Below are 21,156 nucleotides of genomic sequence, written 5' to 3' on the forward strand. Positions count from 1 at the left end.
TGACTGGAGCCCCTGAGTTCCTAGCATGATGGGGTGTGAAGTCGGGAAGCACTGAGTGCCCCACTCAGTTAGGCTGGTCTCAACAGGCCTGGGCAATAAAGACAAGGAGCCAGAAAGGAAAGACAGGGGTCAGAGATCAGCTGGCAGTGGGCCATGCAGGTGGCAGATCAGCCCCAGGGCACCTAGCAGCAGCAGTGAGGCTGGGGAGCCCTATACTCCTGGGCATCCTCCAACCTTGGCTCCAGCCTTCCTTGGACCCCCTTCCTGGCAACTCCAGTAGGACCTTTGCCCTGGCCCCTGGCAAAGGTTTACATGCTCAATGAGGACCAGCAGTGGGTCAGCCAGGGTGCTGGGCATGTCCTCCAGCTACATGGAGTGGCTGAAGGGCATGTCCCTGCTAGTCAGGGCCTGATAAAATGTGGTCCACTGGAAAAGTAATGGCAGACCACTTCAGTATTCTTGCCTTGAGAACCGCAGGAACAAAATGAAAAGGCAAAATATATGACACTGGAAGATGAGCCCCGCACCCTCCCCCCAGGTGGGTAGGTGTCCAATATGCTACTGGGGAAGAGTGGAGAAATAGTTCCATAAAAAATGAAGAGGCTGGCCTAAAGTGGAAATGTCACTCAATTGTGGATGTCTGGTGGTGAAAGTAAAGTCCATTGCTATAAACAACAATATTGCATAGGAACCCAAAATGTTAGGTCCATAAATCAAAGTAAATTGGACATGGTCAAGCAGGAGATGCAAGAGTCAACACTGACGTTTTAGGAATCTGTGAACTAACCAAAATGGATGAGAATGGGTGAATTTAATTCAGATGACCATTATATCTACTACTATAGGCAAGAATCTTATAGAAGAAATGGAGTAGCCCTTCTGGTCAACAAAAGAGTCCACAATGCACTACTTGGGTGCAGTCTTAAAAACAACAGAATGATCTCTGTTCATTTCCAAGGCAAACAATTCAACGTCACAGTAATCCAAGCCTATGCCCCAGGCACTAATGCCAAAGAAACTGAAGTTGGATGGTTCTGTGAAGACCTACAAGATCTAAAACTAACATAAAAAAAAAAAAAAAACTTTCATCATAGGGGACTGGAATGCAAAATAGTAAGTCAAGAGATACCTGGAGTAACAGGCAAGTTTGGCCTTGGAGTACAAAATGAAGCAGGGCAAAGGCTAACAGAGTTTTGGCAAGAGAATGCACTGGTCATAGCAAACACTTTTTTCCAACAAGAGATGACTCTACACATGGACATCACCAGATAGTAAATACTGAAATCAAATCAATTATATTCTTTGCAGCCAAAGATGAAGAAGCTTGATACAGTCAGCAAAAGCAAGACCTGGAGCTGACTGTGGCTCAGATCATCAGCTCCTTATTGCAAAATTTAGGCTTAAATTGAACAAAATAGGGAAAGCCACTAGATCAGTGAGGTATGATCTAAATCAAATCCCTTATTATTATGCAGGAGAAGTGACAAATAGATTCAAGCAATTAGATCTGGTAGAGTGTCTGAAGAACTATGGATGGAGTTTTGTAACATTGTACAGGATATGGGGACCAAAACCGTCCCCAAGAAAAAGACATGCAAGACGGCAAAGTGGTTGTATGAGGAGGCCTTAGAAATAACTGAGGAAAGAAGAGAAGCAAAAGGCAAAGGAGATAGAGAAAGAAAGATATACTCATCTGAATGCAGAGTTCCAGAGAATAGCAAGGAGAGATAAGAAAGACTTCTTAAGTAAAAAATGCAAAGAAATAGAGGGAAACAATAAAATGGGAAAGACTAGAGATCTCTTCAAGAAAATTGGAGATATCAAGGGAACATTTCATGCAAAGATGGGAACAATAAAGAATAGAAACAGATAGGACCTAACAGAAGCAGAAGAGACTAAGAAGAGGTGGAAAGAATACACAGAACTGTACAAAAAAAGGTCTTAATAGCTCAGATAACCACGATGTGACTCACCTAGAGCCACACATCCTGGAGTGGGAAGTCAAGTGAGCCTTAGGAAGCATTATTATGTACAAAGCTAGTGGACATGATGGAATTCCAGTTGAGCTATTTCAAATCCTAAGAGATGATACTTTTAAAGTGCTGCACTCAATATGCCAGCAAATTTGGAAAACTCAGCAGTGGGCATGGGACTGAAAAAGGTCAGTTTTCATTCCAATCCCAAAGAAAAGTGATGCCTAAGAATGTTCAAATTACCATACAATTGTGCTCATTTCCCATGCTAGGAAGATTATGCTCAAAATCCTTTAAGCTAGGCTTCAATAGTACATGAACCAAGACCTTGCAGATGTACAAGCTGGATTTAGAAAAGCAGAAAAACCAGAGATGAAATTGCCAACATCTGTTGGATCATAGAAAAACCAAGGGAGTTAAAAAAAAAAATCTACTTCTCCTTCACTGATTACACCAAAGCCTTTGACTATGTGGACCACAACAAACTATGGAAAATTCTTATAGAGCTGGGAATACCAGATCACCTTACCTGTCTCCTGAGAAACCTGTATGCTGGACAAGAAGCAACAGTTAGAACAAGACATGGAAAAACAAACTGGTTCCTAATCGGGAAAGGAGTACTTCAAGGCTGTATATTGTTACCCTGCTTATTTAACTTACATGCAGAGTACATCATATGAAATATCAGTCTGGATGACTCACAAGCTGGAATCAAGATTGTGGGGGAAAATATCAACAACCTCAGATATGCAGATGATACCAGCCTAATGGCAGAAAGTGAAGAGGAATTAAAGAGCCTCTTGAAGGTGAAAGAGGAGAGTGATTTAACTGGCTTAAAACTCAACATTCAAAACATTAAGATAAAAAAAAAAAAAACCCAAACATGAAGATCATGGCATCCGGTCCCATTGCTTCATGGCAAATAGATGGCGGGGTGGGGGGGGGAGTGGAAACAGTGACAGATTTTATTTTCCTAGGATCCAAAAATCATTGCAGATGGTGACTGAAGCCACAACATTAAAAGAGGCTTGCTCCTTGGAAGAAAAGCTATGACAAAGCTAGATAGTACATTAAAAAGCAGAGACATCACTTTGCTGACAAAGGTCCATATAGTCAAAGCTATGGTTTTCCCAGGAGTCATGTATGGATGTGAGAGCTGGACCATAAAAAGGGCTGAGTGCCAAATAACTGATGTTTTCAAATTTTGGTGCTGGAGAAGACTCATGAGAGTCCCTTAGATTGCAAGGAGACCAAACCAGTCAATCCTGAAGGAAATCAACCCTGAATATTCATTGGAAGGACTGATGCTGAAACTGAAGCTCCAATTCTTTGGCCATGTGATGCAAAGAGCCAACTCATTGGAAAAGACCCTGGTTCTGGGAAAGATTGAGGGCAGGAAGAGAAGGCAGCAACAGATGATGAGATGGTTGGATGGCATTATCAACTCATTGGACATGAGTCTGAGCAAACTCTGGGAGATGGTGAAGGACAGGAAAGCCTGGCGTACTGCAGTCCATGTGCTTGTGTGCTAAGTAGCTTCAGTTATGTCTGACTCTTTGTGACCCCACGGACTGTAGGCTGCCAGGCTCCTCTGTCCATGGGCTTCTCCAGGCAAGAATATTGGAGTGGGTTACCATTCCCTTCTCCCGGGGATCTTCCTGACCCAGGCATTGAAGTCTCTTAAGTTTCCTGCATTGGTAGGAAGGTTCTTTATCACCAGTGCTGCCTGGGAAGCCCAGTTCATGGGATCAGAAAGAGTCAGACACAACTGAGCGACAACAAAGTTGTATTTAACAGCTGGAATACACAATTCCAGAAAATTCAGCAATTTTCTCTTATGAGCTAGTATGAGGCTTCAGCATTCCATGGCACCAAACTGTGTCAGTGTTTTTCTGTGATTATGGGGAAAGTGTGGTTTGTTCATTTATTTTTTACTTTGTATTATTTTTTAAGTGGTAGAAAAAGAAATGTCTCAAAAACTGAATGAGCACTTTCAAAAAATAATTTAATTAAAAATTAATAACTCCTCAGAAATTTTGGCCCTTGTCTCTCCATCTTCAGTTGAGAACAGTGTGAGCTGGCTTCCCCAACCCCAGACACAACCTCGTCCAACAGATTTATGCAAATGCATGTCAGACTATGATCCCTAAAATATAACTCTGGTCGTGTCACTCCTTTCCCAAAATCTGAAGTCACATCAAGTGCAAATTCTCAGGCAGGATTTGAGCTCTATTTCCTTTCCAAATGCTTTCCAATTCTCCAGCTCTTGTTAGGGGTTTTCAAACCCTCCCGTATAGCACACACAGGTGTGTGTGTGTGTCTGTGTGTGTGTCCCTGCATGCAGCTGAGGGGGCCTCTGAAGAGGACAAGATTTGGGGCTCCAGACCCTGCTTCTATTACAGCAGCTGTGATCATATTTCATATATTTCAGGTGACATTTCATTTGGGGAAAAAAGCATTCTGCTGCTAAAAGTTAAACATTTGAAACAAACCATTTTAGTCCCATAGCATGGGTCATCCCAGTCAAACACTCTCAAATCTGTAAGTTTCCTTTGGGCATCTCATTTGTTCATTTACTTCAACCAGTGATTTATTGAGAACTTCGTATGTGCCAGGCACTGAGCATAAAGTAGTGGATAAGACAGACTCTCCCTCCCTGGGGAAGCTTACAGTTTAGAAGAGTGATGATAGATATCTGAAGAAATTCAGAAACAATGCCTTCTGTTATGCCCGATGTCGGAATCCCCAAGCAGGAAGAGAGGAGGCCTCCAAGACAATGCAACTCGCCAAAAGGGAAGTTTATTGCTGACTCGAGTCAGGGCTCCTGCCGCATCCAACGCAGTGGTGCGGGGTCAGAGAGCCCCGAGCCCAAGCTGTTACACAAATTTATAGGGTGAGCACACGCCGTTGGTAGTTGGTTTAAGCGGATTGGTTACAAGTTTGCAAAGCAATTTCATTGGTCAAACACACTTAAAACTTCCATGCACGGGACTTTCCCAGGGGTTTCTGCCCCATTCCTAATTGCCAAACAGCGGTCAGTGTTAAGCTGATTGGTTGTATCCAGGTGGCCTGATAATCTTACCACCCAGAAGCTGGAAGGCCTACTCCTAATCTAAGCTGCCTGCCATGGCGTTACTTCTGCTCGACTCACACCTTCCTTTCCCCCTCACTCTTCCTTTGAGATTTATCTCAGAGGCCACAGATTTTTCAAAATCTTTTGATCTGCCTTTCCTACTGACAGAAGAACTCCCTTCTCCATGTAAACTTCTGTAAACAACAAACAAAGGTGTTTGTTGTTTTCTCCGGTCCAGCATCCATTCTTTCACTTTCTGGTGGTAGTGCCTGTAATAGTTTTTCAGAGGCCATGTCTCCCTCCGCTTTCTCCCAGCTCATTGGGTTCCATTTGGTTTCCAGGAGTGGGAAGTGACCTAGGCCTGGCCAACTGGCACATGGAATCCTATTTGGCCATAGCGATTGGTTCAGGTCTGGCCATCCCTCTGCCTATAAAAATCAGTTTGAGATGGATAAATGATGTGAAATGGCCCATAGTGAATCCCAGACATGCACAGGGGCTTCAAGAAACAGAGGCTCAAAAAGAAAGAAAGAAACAGAGGCTCTCTTTTCTGCTGCATTTAAGTCTGAAAGTATACAGACCCAGAATTTTTGACAACCATTTTATAGTACTGTGGAGAATGAAGCCCTTGGAGAGGAAAGTAGATCCAGATGAAGGAGAAAGACAGGATCCTTGTGGGTGCTCACAAGGTGCTGAATCCTTGTGGGTCAAGCCACAACTAAAGCCTGAACCCTGGATATCATCATTCCTTAAGCCATAAATTTCCCCTTTTGCCAAAGTAAATTTAAGTCAGGTTTTCCAAAAGAATGTTGAGTGATTTTTCATAGCCCAGCAGTTCTAACCTGGGCTCTGGTATTTCTCTGGCTCTAGCTTTGAAGGAACCGTTCTCTCTCTGTCTCTCTCGTTCTCCCCAGTAAATTCCTAAATCCCCGGAAGTCCTCATCTATGGTCAGCAAACTAATCCTCTGCCATTTCCTTCTGCCCTACAGAGCTGGGGGTGGTGGTGAGGGGCCCCTTTTTCTGCAGAAGCTGAGAATCCTAACCCTGTCTCAGCTACCCAGCAAAGCAGCAGAGAGCCCATCTTAGGTAACAGATATCCTCACCCTCTAAGGCAGTCAAGGTCAGGGTCCAGGGAACCGAAGGTCGCTGGTGCCCCATCCAAGGGCACAAAGGTGCTGCACCCTACCCTTTTTCTTCATGGCTCCGCTTAGGGGGCGCTTGTCTCGTGCCAGGCACTCATGCTCGTCTGTAATCCTCATAGCGACCTGAGGGGCGGTGATTACTGTATCCTCACTGCACAAGTGAGAAGACTGAAGCTCAAGAAGTTCTCCGACAGTCAAGGATCCACGGTTAGTAACGAATAGAGCAGAGTTATCAGGCGTGCTTAAGCCCTGCTCGGTGAACTGTGGCCGCGAGGGACGGAGGGGAGCTTAAAGTGGGGAGGGGGACGAAGAAGGGACATCGGGGGCCGTAGGAAGTTGAAACCCCGAGGAGCTGCTCAGGGGTGAGATTGGGCGCGGCCCCAGGGCCGGGCGGTGTGACTCGCGGTGATCCCCGGGCCTTGGGGTTTTCCGCGCGCAGGTAGTCCGGCTCGCCGAGGGGGCGCAGCCTTGGGGGCGGGGCTTCTCTAGGCCCGCCCCGCGCCCAGGTGTGGCGCCCGCAACCCCCTCCGCTAGCGGCGGCGAGCCCCCTCGGCGCTCTCGAGGTGTAGGCCTGCTTGCAGCCCGGGACTGGCCGGGCCGCCAGGGCCTTTGGCGGGGGCGGGGGGGTGGAGGGAGAGAGTGCCGCGCCCTGCCCGGCCCAGGTGTCGTCTACGGAGGCGGAGTTTGGGAATCCGGCTGCGGGAGATTCCCAGCCGGACTAGCTGAAGGGCAACGAGGGAAAGAAGCCTGCGGGACGAGGCAGAGCGGGCGGCGCGGGGAGTGCAGAAGGCAGGCAAAGGCGCGGGGCCGCCAGCATGTTCTCCCGAAACCACCGGAGCCGGGTCACCGTGGCCAGGGGCTCTGCCTTGGAGATGGAGTTCAAACGCGGCCGCTTCCGACTCAGCCTCTTAAGCGACCCGCCGGAGGTGAGAGACCCGAGTCCCTGCCTTCCCCTCCCCCGGCTCCCGCAGTTCGGGCCGCCGGGGCCTCCCGCCCCTCCCGCGCGCGCCGAGGGGCGGAGACGCGGTGGGTCGGGTACAGACCAGAGGTTGTTGACTTAAGTCAGGCGCGGACCGTCTGCACGTTAATCCTGCCGTGTCACCCCAGACATTCTCTGGCCCAGTGGGATGATTTGCCTCCGCTTGGAAAAACTTTAGTTTAAGGAGTCCTAGGCTCGATTCCTAAGATGTGCCTTACGGCAGCCCTTCTGGGCATCCTGAAGATGTGCAACTAGCCGGGCTCTAACAAGACTCCTGGCCGGGGTGCCCGCTCCTTCCCTGGCCTCCAGCCGCATCCCACAGCCCGTCTCTACCGTCTGGGCCAGCCTCCATCGTCAGTACTGACTTCTCGGCCTCCTTCGCTGAAACTCTCCGCAACTGCTCCTCTGTGGCTGGGGGAATCGGAAGTGAGGGGTTCCCGATGAGCGATTTGGGATTATTTCCCACACCCAAGCTTTCAGCCTCCTTTTCTGTGGCCTAAGAAGAGTCCAGCCTCTACAGTTCCCTCCCTGGCCCACTACTCTACACGTTGCCCAGGTCTGAGCCCGACTTGTAATTCCCTAAAGAGGCTCAGGGGGGCTGAAAGATGCGGGGGCTGAGCTAGGACTGAGAGGGCCCGTGGCGACAGCAAAGGCTGTCCCCCAGGTCAGTTCTCCTTCGCTGCCGGTCCTGGAAAGGGTTAAGTGAGGGGGCCTTCCTCACTCCTCCCGGATTCCAGTTCTGGCTTCTGCACTTTACCCCACAGCCTGCCCAGAACAAAGGCTCTTTCACACCCGTGTCCCACACTCCCAGGCCTTCTCTGACTCAGAAGCTAGTGGGCCTGGGAGACAGGGCCTCTGTCGAGCCCCGCATAAGCAACGCCGCGTGGGGCCAGCGTGGGGGAGTGAGGGGCGAGGCCCAGGGACCCGGAGGAGGGGCCTGTGAGCTGGGGCCGCCCCCGGGAGAAGCCCGGCCTTTTGGGGGCCATCGCGGAGGAACCGGAGTGGAGCCGCTGGGCCCCGGAGCGGAGTGTGACTCCGTGGGCCTGGGCTGGAGGGGGGGCGGTGGTGGCAAAGCTGCAGCTGGCTGGGAATCGGGGCTGGTTTCCTGTCTGGAAGGGAAGGGGCCCGCAGAGGGGAGCGGGGGCAGCGCAGCCAGGCACACCCCTGCCTTTCTCCCTCCCTCTCCTCCCTTCTGCTGGAAAAGCAAGGTAATTGTGAACCCAGGGTGGGGCGGGCTGGATGAAGGTCCCAAGTTGGAAGAGGTGGCCCTGGGGGTTGGGCCGCGATGACCCCTCTGTCCCACTTCCTAGGCTCACGCAATCAAGTCCCCACCTCTATCCCTCTTCTTCCTCAAACTAAGCCCGAACCCTTTCAGGAAACAACCTCCTGACAATCCCCACAGCTCCACAGAACCTGCATGAACTGTCCCTTCCCGGCCCCCTTCCAGCTGTGCCTGCCCCTCACACCCTACAGCACACAGATTCTCTGTCCACCAGGCCAGGGTTGTGGGCGGGGGCTGGGGAGGGGCCAGAGTCGGAATGAAAGAGCCTTTTTCTTCCACAGCTGGGAGAGCAGCTGCCACCAAAGCAAGACTGGACACTCTGTGCCCAGAGCCCCTTCTGCAGCTGGCCTCCTCTCCGGGTACCCTGCGCATCCTCACCTCGCTTTCCTTTCCTCCCATGCCTGGCTCCATCAGGGCCCTGGAACAGCGGTAGGCAAGGAGACTTGGTCACAGCAGCCAGAGGGGTCTAACTGGAGCACGAGAGGGACAGGGGCTGCCTCTGCCCTCTGACCAAGAACTGCCCACCTCTTTCAACACGAGGAGAGCAGCGGGAGAGGAATTGTGGGCAGCGTGGGGCTTGCTTGTCCCACCCCTCTGAGGGGTCAGCAAGGGAAGGGGAGCCCAGGGGGCACAGAGATGCAGGACAGATTGCACATCCTGGAGGACCTGAATATGCTCTACATCCGGCAGATGGCGCTCAGCCTGGAGGTAACGCCCCCACCCCTGGAGTGCACCTCCTCCGCAGCATCCCAGCCCCGGTTCTGTGCTGCCCTCTCCGGCTGGGCCTGCTCCGCGGGGGAGAGGGATTAGGTGGTTCTGTGTGCCCTTCTTTGGGTGCTACTTGGGGACCCAGGTTCAGTTCTGCGAGTTAGAGTATTGCGTTGGCAACAGCTTACTTCTGGAAGCTCTGTGGGTTTGTGTGGCTGTGTGTTCTGGGGCTGAGGGTTCCTTTTCCGTGTGGGAAGAAGAGAGTACACTGTGAACGTGATCTTCAGAAAGGAGATGGCCTTACCAGAGAAGGGGAAGAGGATTCTAGGGCAGGATGTAAGGATTCTGTGGCCCTGAAGATGGCAGGGAGCTGTTTATTCATTTGTTTATTCTTAATCACATTTATTGAGTACCTACTATATGCCAGCTGCTTTCTAGATCTTAGAACACCTCAGTGAACAAAACAGGACAGGTCCACTCTAGGGGACCTAGAAACATGCAAACACACAAATAATCTCACAATGAAATTATGATAAAAACGGGGGTATCATAAACATTACGTAGGAGAGGCAGCATTAGATGTAGGAGTCAGGGAAGGCTTTTGTGAATTCTTTGAGCTGTGGCCAGAAGGATAAAGATATGTAAAGATGGGAGGAAGAGATTTCCAGACAGAGGGCAGAGTAAGGACCTTAAATGAGGATGATGATGATATGTTCGGGGAAGAAAGAGAGCCAGTGTGGCTAAAACATACTGGTTGGGGTCAAACTGGGGGGCAGGGACCAGATTATGCAGGGCTTTGAAGGCCATGACAAGTCATTTAGATTTTACTATAAGTGTGATGTTGGCCCATGGAGGGTTTTAAGCATGTGGGACAATTCACCTAATGTTTTAAAATGATAGCTGTTGTGTTTGAAAGGAACAGGCTAGGTAGGGGTCGGGGGGGGGGGGGGGTGACCACCAGCTAGGAGGTCATTACAGCCTTTGGGGAATGACCCTGATGGTGAGGATTAAATGCTCATGGTGAAGATAGGGAGAAAGGGGTGGATTTGAAATGATGGTGGGAGATCTGACAGGGCTTGTTGATGGGTTGGACGTGAGGCTGAGGCCAAGAGAGGGCTCCAGGATGATTCTCAGGTGTGTGGCTAAGCAGCTGGGAGTGTGGTCATTTACAGAGGTGGGAAAGGTAGAGGAAGCTGTGGCAGTAACTGCCTGAACCAGGCAGAGGGTTGCTGCTGAGGGAGGTCAGAGGCCGGACAGTAGAGTCTATCTCAGAAGGGGGATTTATCACAAGTTTTTGCACCCTCAAGCTGGTCCCCACTCCCTAGATAATGACAGACATTACTAGTCAGTCATTCACTCTTAACCAACAAATCCACGCATGGCCTCGCAATCTTTCTCAGCACAACCTTGGCATAAATTATGCAGATTGTGTCCTTCACAAGGGCATTGCATAGTGGCAAGAGTCCTGGCCTAGTTTCAGGCTGTGTGAGGAGGAAACACCTTTATCTAAGTTATTTGCCTAGTGAGGGTCATCTTTTTCTAATATGCAGAAAGTTGCCCAAGGTTTCCAGTGGGACTCTGACACTACCTATTGTCTTGTGTTGGCACATGAGATAAAATCTATTTGCCATCCCTAGTCCTCTGCACTGTTCATGTTACTAGTTACATGTGTCTATTTATACTTAAAATTTAGTTAATTAAAATGAAATACAATAATTTTCAGTTCCTTAATTACTTTAGCCATATTTCATCTGGTCCATGAAATATGGCTTTTGGTCCATGTGGTCATAGCTATTGAGCATTTCCATCATTGTAGGATGATGGAATGATCTTATTGGACATGGCTGGTCTAGGTATTTAAGTATTCAAATTCTTCATCCCTCCCCCTCCATGTAATTGTTCTTCATAGGAGCCCTGCCCAAGTTCTGGGACAGAAGAGGGGGCTTAGATTTCACTTTCAGTTCAGTCACTCAGTCATATCTGACTCTTTGCGACCCCATGAACCACAGCACGCCAGGCCTCCCTGTCCATCACCAACTCCCAGAGTTCACCCAAACCTATGTCCATTTAATCATCTCTAATTCATCCATTGGTTGGTTGAGGGTGCTGTGTTCTTTTCCTGGGAGGCTCAGCAGTTCGCCAACCCCCAACTAATTGATGTTTCAGTGATTAGCAAGAGGGGTAGTTGTGAAAGTGTAAATTCCAGAAGATTTTTCTGGAGAAGGCAATTTAAGGTGCAAGTAAGGAAGAGGTGGGAGTGCTGGGCCCAGGTAGAAGCTAGATTTTCCCATTTAATCTTCAAACAGTGCTATGGAGCAGGTGGAATACCCAACTCCCATCCCCTACCCCTACCCCCACCCCCAGAAGTTAAGTTCTCACAGCTAGTTAAGTTCCTAAGCCAGGATTTGAATTTAGCCCTGGTGGAGTTTCTAAAAGGATCATAAGGTGATGAGAAGCAGAGCAGGAAGTCAGAGACAGAAGAGGGTGGGAGGAACTGGAAAGGATGTTCAGAGAGGGCCTAGTATGTGCTGGGGTTTCTGGCCATGACTCATCCTTCTTCAGCCCCTTGGGTCCTGACCCAGTCCCGCTGACATCCAACTGAGGGCTGTTTCCCAGGAGAGCCTGGTCAAAGTACTGCTGGCTTGGGAAGAGAGGGCATATGGGGTGGGGGGGAGGGAGGGGACGTGGAGCTATCCCTGAGGTAGGGAGAGGGGGTGAAGGTCTGGGATCCAGATCCTGTGTCAGGATTCCCAAGATGGTCTGCCCAATGGATGGGAGGTTTTTAGGGCATTCTCCACTGTGGGGCGTGGGAGGGTGGATTCAGACCAGAGGGCTGAGGGGGCAGCGGTAGACAGGGTGTCTGGGCCCCTAGGTCAGCTCATCCGGGCTGGATACCATGACTTCTCTGCAGCCCATTATACCAATGTATTCCAGTGTATATACCATCCTCCCTCCTGCAAGCTCCCAGGCCAGCAGTCACCTTGGAGAGCAACTGTATCTCCAGCAGCTCTAGAGCCTGGAGCCCTTTCCAGGGTGAGGGCAGTGCTCCTGGAGGTACCGTCCCTCTGCCACTCGGTCTTTCTGGTTAACGCAGCCGCTGGAGCCTAATGGGGCCAGGCGCACCGAGGGAGCAAGGGGCTGCCTGCGGCTCACTCTCGAGACAGCTGGGAGCTGATGCCATCGGCGCTCACTGCAGGCGGGGCGGCTCCCCAGGGTACCTGGCGGGGAGGTTCCCCAGAGGACCAGCCACACTGCCTGCATCGTGCTGCGTGTGCAATGGACAGGGCTAGGGAAGAATTCGTGAGTGCTGGGGCTGGGATCAAAAGGCAAGTCAGGAGGGGGCCTGAGGATGTTGCTCAGCCGTACCCCTCTCACTTGTTTGCTGCATTTGTGGTAGAAGCTGGATGCAGAATGAGATGGGGATGGGCAAGCAACAAACCTTAGCAGAGGTGGGACCCTGGTGCAGGCAGGCATGTGGAGGGGGGGACAACTGTGTAGTCTGAGAGGGCTTTCTGGTGGAGGTGGCATTGCACATGTTGGCCTATTTATAAAGAGTCAGGAAGGGAAACGTGGATAGTGAGGGCGATGAGATGAGGTGAGAGGTGATGAGAGTCTGGCCTAGCCCAAGTAGGGAAGGAAGAATCAGCAGGTAGGTCGGACAAGGCAATTCCTGGAAGCAGCAGTTTAGGGTGCTCAGGTCTTGGAGACTTGAAGGCTGGAGCCGTCAGGGACAGAGGTAAGGGCACAGAGTGTGAAAGAGAGCTGGTGTGAGGGAGGAGGCGGGTTTGGATGTCGGGCAGTCACATTCACCCTCCTCTTCCAACCCTGACTCCACTTGGCTTGCTTCTGATTTGTATATACTGTAATAGGGTTAGTCTTCCAGTTGCGCTCTGAAGCCTTCCCCATCACCTCAGCCAGAAACAAATAGGGTCTGTTTCCTGAGAGTGCATTTGTGCCATGACCTGGCACTTACAGAGCAGCCATTAATGTCTGCATCTCTCACCTTCCAGCTGGATTTCAAATGTGAAGCCTTTGACAGCACAGGGATGCTCTCCTGTTATTATTGGGTGAATGTTACTGGGGCTGAGATAGCATCATTAAAATAAGTACACACTCCTTCCTCCCCGCTCCCACCTCCTTCCAAGTATAACATATGTTGGGCATTTTGCTAAGTGCCTGCTCAGCAACTCACTCCTGACCTTCTGTTTTACTTGCCTTCATATCTCTGTCTTCTCCCATACTCAGAAGGCCAGCAGGAGGCAGGTTCCAAAATGTGGGGTGTGTACTGCATTCTGTACAGCCTGGGTGAACACTGTAGGGAGTATGCTTCTCCACTGACCCCTGGCCAACTAGATGTCCTCTCTCATCACTTGAGTCTTTGGGGTAACCCAGGGTGGCCTTCACTATCTGTGGCCATTCCCTTTAGGTGGTGGTTCTCAGCCTGGGCTGCACCTCAAGGTCACTTGGGGAATTTTCCAAAAAACACACATGCCCCACTTCCTGAGAGATTCTTATTCTGCTAATGTGAGGTGGGGCCTGGTGACTTTTTTTTTTAATCAGGAGATTTAATTTTTTTTAAAGGTAACACAATTTCCAATAGTATGGTAGTAAAGAAGCATTTTTATAAAGTATCATAAATTGACTTTCCATTCCTGGCTCACAGCCCCACAACCACTATTTTATGTGTATCTATGGCTATGGATTGGAGAAGGCAATGGCAACCCACTCCAGTACTCTTGCCTGGAAAATCCCATGGACGGAGGAGCCTGGTAGGCTGTGGTCCATGGGGTCACGAAGAGTTGGACACGACTGAAGTGACTTAGCAGCAGCAGCATGGATATGGATATGCATATATAAATATTGTGCCCAAATAGGAGCATGCTGTAATACTGTTCTGCTTTCTCTTTTCATTTCATATATTTTGAATATTGTTTCATTTTTGCATACATGCCTACCTTATTGTCTGCAATATTCCATATTCCATGGTATAGATGTACTATAACTTATTTAACCAATGCCCTATTGAAGGACTTTTAATCTTGGTGTTTTAAATTGATGTGCAATGAATATGGCTTTGCCCACCAGTGTCACTATATCTGTAGGGTAAAATCCTAGATGATGCATAGCTAGATAAAAGGATGTGAATTTGTACAGATTTTTCCAAATTGTGCTCCAAAGAGGCTGAAAAATTTATACTCCTGAAGGGCATCTGTATTTTTACAAAGCTTCTCTGGTTATTCCTGGGCAGTTGAAGTTGAGACTCAGTCCCTGCCCTTTAGTTGTCTGAAACCTATGTTCATCAGTTTCTTGTTGACCACAGCCCACTTAGGGACTGAAGGGTGCATCAGTCTGTCCCTCGACTGACATTTCCTTCTCTTCCTTATCCCCACTCTGGCTAGGACACAGAGTTGCAAAGAAAGTTAGACCATGAGATCCGGATGAGGGAAGGGGCCTGCAAGCTGCTGGCGGCCTGCTCCCAGCGAGAGCAGGCTCTGGAGGCCACCAAGAGCCTGCTGGTGTGCAACAGCCGCATTCTCAACTACATGGGCGAGCTGCAGCGGCGCAAGGAGGCACAGGTGCTGAAGAAGACAGGCCGGCGGTAAGCAAGGGGGAGGCGCGGCTTTATGGGGGTAGCGGTGTGCTGGATATACATATGGAGCATGGGGTGTGGAGCGCCTCAAAGACGACTTCCTGATGAAGACTGCCTAGGGACCCAGAAGACACCTTGATGTTTTATCACCACAGTGTGCTGCCCAGAGGCGCACTAGTGAATTGCTAGGGCCCAGTAAAGCCAGTTTGTCTGGTGAGAGGCCGGCAGTCTGAGGATAGTAATGCAGAAGTGCTAATTTGCTAAGCCGTGCCTGTGATCTGATGAGCCTGTTTGTCTAGCTTCTGGAAAGCTAATTTTCTCAAAGCCAGTTCACCAAATGGTCAATTTGCTAAATGACCAATTAGTCATTTACTGTAACAGACAGTAGCTAATTGTACCTGGGGTTTGCCTCATTTGAGGCAGAAATTGGGAGAAATAATAATTTAAAAAATATAAGTAAAAGCTAACCCATTCATATAATTAGACTATGTACTAAAAGGACTCAATCTGACAAAACTGTAGTGAGATGGTTGAGGTGATGCTCTGGTAAAACTAAAATGTGGGAGAAAATATTTGGCAAATTGATCATTCTGAGAACTGACCATTTTTTGGTAAAATGGTCACTTGGAAAATTGGCTTCTGGCAAAGTAACCTGTTTGACCCCACAAGGCTGAGTGGGGAGAAGGTCCAGGCCCCTCACAGGCATAGTGTCCATTCCAGCTCACACACAAGGAGAGGTTGCCAGGAGGCCTCTAGAGTTCACCCATGAAGACACCAGGGGAAGGCAGGAACCCCTCAACGGCTGCTCCATAAAGTTAAAGAAGAGCAAGTAGGCAGGGCCAGCTTCTACTGTGAGTCTGCTGTCTCTTTAAGAGGTGGCCATTGACAAGCTCTGCCTTGCCCAAGTCCCCACACATCCCATACAGTGTGATCTGTGGCACACCCTAAGTCCCTGGCAGCTGAACACATTGCTATCAGTGCCACATCATTTAGTTTAAGGCTGTTCCAAGTCACTAATTTCATTATGATGAATTATAAATTAGTCTGGATAAGCTGGCCCACCTTAGGAGAGGGACACATGCTCAGTGAGTTCTAATGATAGGCAGGGAGGGGAGGAAGGCTGGATGTCCCTCCTGCAGTGGAGGGACTGGGAAGGTTCAGCCCATCTAGCCAGAAGGGTAGAGGAGAAATCAAAGCTGGGGGGGAAGATGAAGAGAGATTTGTGATAAATGGGACACAAATGTCCCCTACTTGGGTTCTTGACTTTCTGACTGACCGAGTACCCTCCTTTATTGAAGTGATGAGATGGTGAAGACAAGCAGCCTCTTTTGTTGTTAAAAAGACAGCCTGCGAACTCCTCCAAGCCTGAGAAGAATCCTTGAAAGGGGGTCTCTCTGTGGGCACCTGTCTCCTCAAGCCCCACTTCTTCCTGGCAGGAGTCTAGGGAGGTGGTCAGGAGGGGTGCTTGTTGGCGGTGGCCTGAGCTTGTACTGTGTGTGTGAGCTAAGTGCCTTGAGTATTCCCAAGCCCAGCAACCTCCTGGGTTCAATGGACAACTCTCCCTAACAGTCCTTCAGCTCTGCCAATGTCAGCCTGGCTGGGACCTGGCAGCTGAGCCCTGGGCCAGGGGGTTCCTAGAGCCTTTGGGAACCAGAGCCAGGGGGAATAGTGTCAAGAGGCCAGGCTAGGATGTTGTGATTTGCCCACAGGCCTTCGGACAGTGGGCCACCCACTGAGCGCTCCCCCTGCCGTGGCCAGATCTGCATTTCTGGTAAGAAACACAACTACCCCAGCTGCTGGCATTCTTCGCCCAGTGATAAGATCTCCCGTCCTGTCTTGACATCTATTCCTATCCCTCTGCCCCTTAGATCTCCGGATTCCACTCATGTGGAAGGACACAGAGTATTTCAAGAACAAAGGCGGTGAGTTCCACACACGTGGGACAGACTTAAGGGAGTGGCCCTGAGATTGGAGGTTCCCTTGGGGCACATCATTACCAGTTTTGCTCTCGGCCCCCAGACCTGCACCGCTGGGCTGTGTTCCTGCTGCTGCAGATAGGGGAACACATTCAGGACACAGAGATGATCCTGGTGGACAGGACCCTCACAGACATCTCCTTTCAGAACAACGTGCTCTTGTGGGTACCTCATCCCTGTGGCTCCCTGCTTTCTCTACTAGGTTCTAATCATGTAGCTACAGAGAGGGGAGGAAGAGAAGGAGGGAGGGAGCTGGGCCTTCCCTGTGGAGCTGTCTTGTACTTGCACGACATCCATCCTAACCCCACGTTGCTTCCTCCAGTGCCGAGGCAGGGCCAGACTTTGAACTGCGGCTGGAGCTGTACGGGGCCTGTGTGGAAGAGGAGGGGGCCCTGGCTGGAGCCCCCAAGAGGCTTGCCACCAAACTCAGCAGCTCCCTGGGCCGCTCCTCTGGGAGGCGTGTCCGAGCATCACTGGAGACTTCTGGGGGCTCAGGCAGCAGTCCCATCTTGCTTCCCACTCCGGCTGTGGGGTAAGCACCTATAGTCCTGCCTGGCCCTCAGCTGGCTACTGGCGATCTCTGAGTTGTGTTGAGCATGCATAGCCTATTTTCCATGGCTGCCAGGACATGCAGACAGATATGAATGAGCAGTGGACACATACTGGGAGGCACTCTGGCCCATACCTCAGGTACTTCAAACAGCCAACTGAGAAGACCAGCAGGAATGCAGGAAGAGCTAGGTTCTGGGGTCTTCACTGCTTTTGCAGCAACAGATACACCTTATGTGGAGATAACAGTGCCCCTGGCTACAGCAGAATAGCCCAGGTTCTGTGGTGTTGCCTACAGGCCCCTGGAGGCACCTGTTAGACTCATTGGGTCTCTGAGGAGCAGTTTGAGAACCTTGCAGGTAATGAACAGACTGCTTATTTTGGAAACAGATGCAGATTCAAATTCAAGTTCTACCACCTCTATTTTATTTTGGGGCAGAGTTCTTAACCTCTTTAAGCCTCCAGCTGCTTTGTCTATTAACTAAAGAATGCCACCAACCTCACAGGGCTGTTGTGGGAATACAGTGGGATAACACATTTAAAGCACAGGCCCCAGCACTTAGCGGGAGTACAGTAACTGACTGTCTCAACCCCTGTGGGGGGAGGCAAGCTAGTTTTCTGTGGGGCAGCCCTGCTCAGCTCTCGCAGCTCTCGCCACCCTGCTTGCCCCTCACTTGGCTGCTGCCCACCTCTCTGTCCTGCAGTGGTCCTCGTTACCACCTCTTGGCTCACACCACACTCACCCTAGCAGCTGTGCAGGATGGGTTCCGCACACACGACCTCACCCTCGCCACTGCTGGTGAGTATGTGTGTGTGGGGGCGCTGGGTGGCGAGAAGAGGGGCTGTCAGAGGGTCCCCTTCACATTGCCCACCTCACCTGCCCTCCCCGCAGAGGAGAACCCTGCCTGGCTGCCCCTTTATGGCAGTGTGTGTTGCCGCCTGGTGGCTCAGCCCCTCTGCATGACTCAGCCTACCGCAAGTGGTGCCCTCAGGGTGCAGGTGAGGGGCCCGGGGGAGGGGGAGGGAAGTGGGAGAAGACAGAGGAGAGCCAGGCCACCCAGGAATCAAAGAGCTGTGGAGGAAGGAGGGGCGTGGTAAGATGGAAGGAGGGTAAGATAGGAGGGCGGGCAGAAAGGAGTCATTTTTCTGTGGGGGGCTGGGAAGAAGGGTGTTGGGGGTGTGATTCCCCCAGGAAACCTTGGGTCATTTATGCAGCAAGCTGGGGAGCCGCAGGACTGGGTGCAAGTTCACGGAGTCCTGAAAGGCACAAACCTCTTCTGTTACCGGCAACCTGAGGACACAGCCCCTGGGGCCGAGCCGCTGTTTACTATCGCAATCAACAAGGTGAGGAGTCTCTGGTGGTGAAGCCATCACGTGCCAGGGTTCGGGAACCTCTCCACCGGGCCCCAGGAGGGTGGGCACAGAGACCTCAGAGAGATCAAAGCTAGCTTCCTGCCCCCAACAGCACCACACCCAGCTTCAGGGCCAGGGAAGCCGAGGGACCTTGTTTTCCCCACCAGCATCACTGAAAATGACTGTCCCTTCTACCAGCAGCCTCAGCCCCTGCCGAGTGTCAGAGAGGGTTCTATTGCCAATTTAGGACTCTTCACCCTCCTCCCATCTTTCTTCAGATTCCAGTCTGCATCTCCTTTACCCTTTCCTGGTTTTCTCTCCCAGCCCAAGTCCAAGGACCTTCTTTGTTTCCTAGCCCTTGTGCTGGCATTCCTGCCGACTTTTATAAATTGAGGGGCCTTCGTGTCCCTGTTCCTGCCTGCCTCCTCACCTTCCCTGCCTTGCTCTATCCCTCCTTTCGTGTCTCCATCTGCTCCTTTTCCTGACTAAGGATGACTTGTTTCATTCCAGTCCTTTCTTGCCATTTCTTTCCACGCTGGTCAGTAGGAGGCAAATGAGAGGGCTTGGTGAAAGCTCCACCAGCTCTGCCTTCTAAGGGTAGGGATGACCAAGCCTGCCTGATGTCACTGCTGACTCCTGTGACCACGGTGAAGGTGGAAGCAGATCTTGGATTTCTCCTACAGGACACTCAAGTCCGGGCAGAGGAGCTGGGCCAGGCAGCCGGCGGGCCCTTCACCCTGAGCATCAGGAACCAGGATGGGGAGGAAGAGGTGACGCACACTCTTCAGGCGGAGAGTCGGGGAGCCCTGCAGAGCTGGATGGAGGCTCTGTGGCAGCTTTTCTTTGACATGAGTAAGAGGAGGGGTCTGGATCGGGGCTTGCTATTTTTACCAAAATAAAATTATTTGATAATTCTTATAATTAAAAATTATATAACTAATACAATATTAATTATACTAATTCTTATAATAATACAATACTTTTTGAAATGAGCATATTTCAAGAATGTGTGGAAGGGAATGTAGCAGGGGAGAAGGCAGCCCACCCCCTCAATGCTCTCCCCTCAGGTCAGTGGAAGCAGTGCTGTGATGAAATAATGAAAATTGAAACACCTGCTCCTCGGAAACCACCCCAAGTGCTGGCCAAGCAGAGGTCCTTGTACCATGAAATGGGTGAGTGGAAGTGCACTGTGGGATCCTCATGGGAAGTTGCATTGGGGGCTTCAAGGGAACCCAGATAATGGAGACACAGAGAAAGCACACTGTGGGCGAAGGCAGAGCTCTGGGGACCCAAGTCCCACCCAGGATTCCTTTCCCTTCTCCAACTCTTCTTAAAGTCACCTCCACCAAAGTTCAAGCAAAACTCTGTAGAACCAGACTCATTTCATGGATTTGTTTTCCTAATTTTTTCTTTCCTGTTTCCCTTTCTGCATGCGGATTCCTGTCTCTTCCTCTGACCCTTCACTTGTCTGGCAATGCTTTAATTTTCCTCCTCTTTCTTGGTTTCTTCACCTACTTCTGCCTACTCTCCTCTCCCTGTCCACCTGCTCCGCCCACGTGCCACAGTCTCATCAGAACCTGTGGCTCCTGGGGGCCCCCGTGAGGGGCTCTTCCTGCAGGATAATGCAGTCTCAGCTGAGATCCGGGCTCTGCTTTCCTCCTCTGACAATGACGGGTGATGCTCAGGGCTGAGTAGCTCTGGGGCCCAAGCTCTGACTCCCCTCCCCTCAATCCCTTCCTGATGCCACAGCTATTGAGCCGCTGGATGACATCGCAGCGGTGACAGACATCCTGGCCCAGCGGGAGGGTGCGAGGCTGGAGACGCCCCCACCCTGGCTAGCAATGTTTACAGACCAGCCTGCCTTGCCTGGCCCCTGCTCACCTGCTTCAGTGGCCCCGGCTCCAGCCCGGATCCATTCCTTGCCCTGGGGGAGACCCCGAACATTCTCTCTGGATGCTGTCCCCCCAGACCACTCCCCTGGGGCTTCTCGCTTGGTTGCCCCTCGCCCCCTGCAGCGGTCCCCACGGTCCAGAGGCCTCTGTGCCAAAGGCCCACCCCACACTTGGCTCCAGTCACCAGTGTGAGGGAAAAGGTGCTGGCAACAGGATCTGGCCAGAAGAGGAGAAGATCTGTGTGCAGCTGGGCTCTGGATTCAGCACTGTTTCGGGCAGGTTGACCAGCTTGGCCTCCCCTTCCTTTGCTGGAGTCGGGGCAGGCTGAGAAGGGGTAGCAGAAGCCCCTTTAAGCTGTGGTTGCCACGGTGCTGAGGGACTCGTTCCCAGGGCTGGCTGGGACCCCCTAAACCCTTCCTGGGAGAAAACTGGAACCAACCCTGCCTTACCTCCCTGCATTAACCAGCTTTGAGAATGGCACTGAAGAGCCCTGGGAGGGAACACACTTCCCTCGTGACTTTTACATTGACCATTAAAATTATTTAACATCACCCTTCACCTGGTTGTTGAGGACAGATTGCCTCTTGACTTGGTCAGGACCCGCCATAGCCCCTTATCCCTGGAGCTTAGTTCCCTAGT

The 21,156-nt window shown here is 50.9% G+C and overlaps 1 protein-coding gene across 6 annotated transcripts; it reads left to right on the forward strand.

The window, feature by feature from the left end:
* Nucleotides 1-5,715: 5,715 nt before the first annotated feature.
* Nucleotides 5,716-21,068, forward strand: RTKN (rhotekin). Of its 6 annotated transcripts, none has more exons than XM_020895781.2 (13): nucleotides 6,333-6,395; nucleotides 8,731-9,157; nucleotides 14,557-14,756; nucleotides 16,457-16,518; nucleotides 16,616-16,669; nucleotides 16,767-16,884; nucleotides 17,046-17,255; nucleotides 17,977-18,071; nucleotides 18,165-18,271; nucleotides 18,488-18,616; nucleotides 19,309-19,477; nucleotides 19,693-19,797; nucleotides 20,375-21,068. In XM_020895781.2, the coding sequence occupies exons 2-13, from the start codon at nucleotides 9,086-9,088 to the stop codon at nucleotides 20,707-20,709; spliced, it is 1,656 nt and encodes a 551-aa protein (XP_020751440.2). In that variant the 5' UTR covers nucleotides 6,333-6,395; nucleotides 8,731-9,085; the 3' UTR covers nucleotides 20,710-21,068. The 6 variants fall into 6 exon arrangements, with proteins under 6 accessions (XP_020751425.2, XP_020751440.2, XP_070332032.1 ...); XM_020895824.2 differs by lacking the exon at nucleotides 6,333-6,395 and adding an exon at nucleotides 7,095-7,114; XM_020895809.2 differs by lacking the exon at nucleotides 6,333-6,395 and adding an exon at nucleotides 7,768-8,375.
* The last annotated feature ends 88 nt before the right edge of the window (nucleotides 21,069-21,156 follow it).

This window comes from Odocoileus virginianus, chromosome 2 (genome assembly GCF_023699985.2).
Source record: "Odocoileus virginianus isolate 20LAN1187 ecotype Illinois chromosome 2, Ovbor_1.2, whole genome shotgun sequence".
Taxonomy (NCBI): Eukaryota; Metazoa; Chordata; class Mammalia; order Artiodactyla; family Cervidae; genus Odocoileus; species Odocoileus virginianus.

Bases quoted from the DNA above. Each gene is read 5' to 3' on its own strand.
- RTKN (XM_020895766.2), top strand. From the start codon at position 6,285: ATGCTCGTCTGTAATCCTCATAGCGACCTGAGGGGCGGTGATTACTGT. The intron at 16,670-16,766 runs GTGAGTTCCACA...CTCGGCCCCCAG, and splicing joins GTATTTCAAGAACAAAGGCG to ACCTGCACCGCTGGGCTGTG. The intron at 18,617-19,308 runs GTGAGGAGTCTC...TTTCTCCTACAG, and splicing joins TTACTATCGCAATCAACAAG to GACACTCAAGTCCGGGCAGA.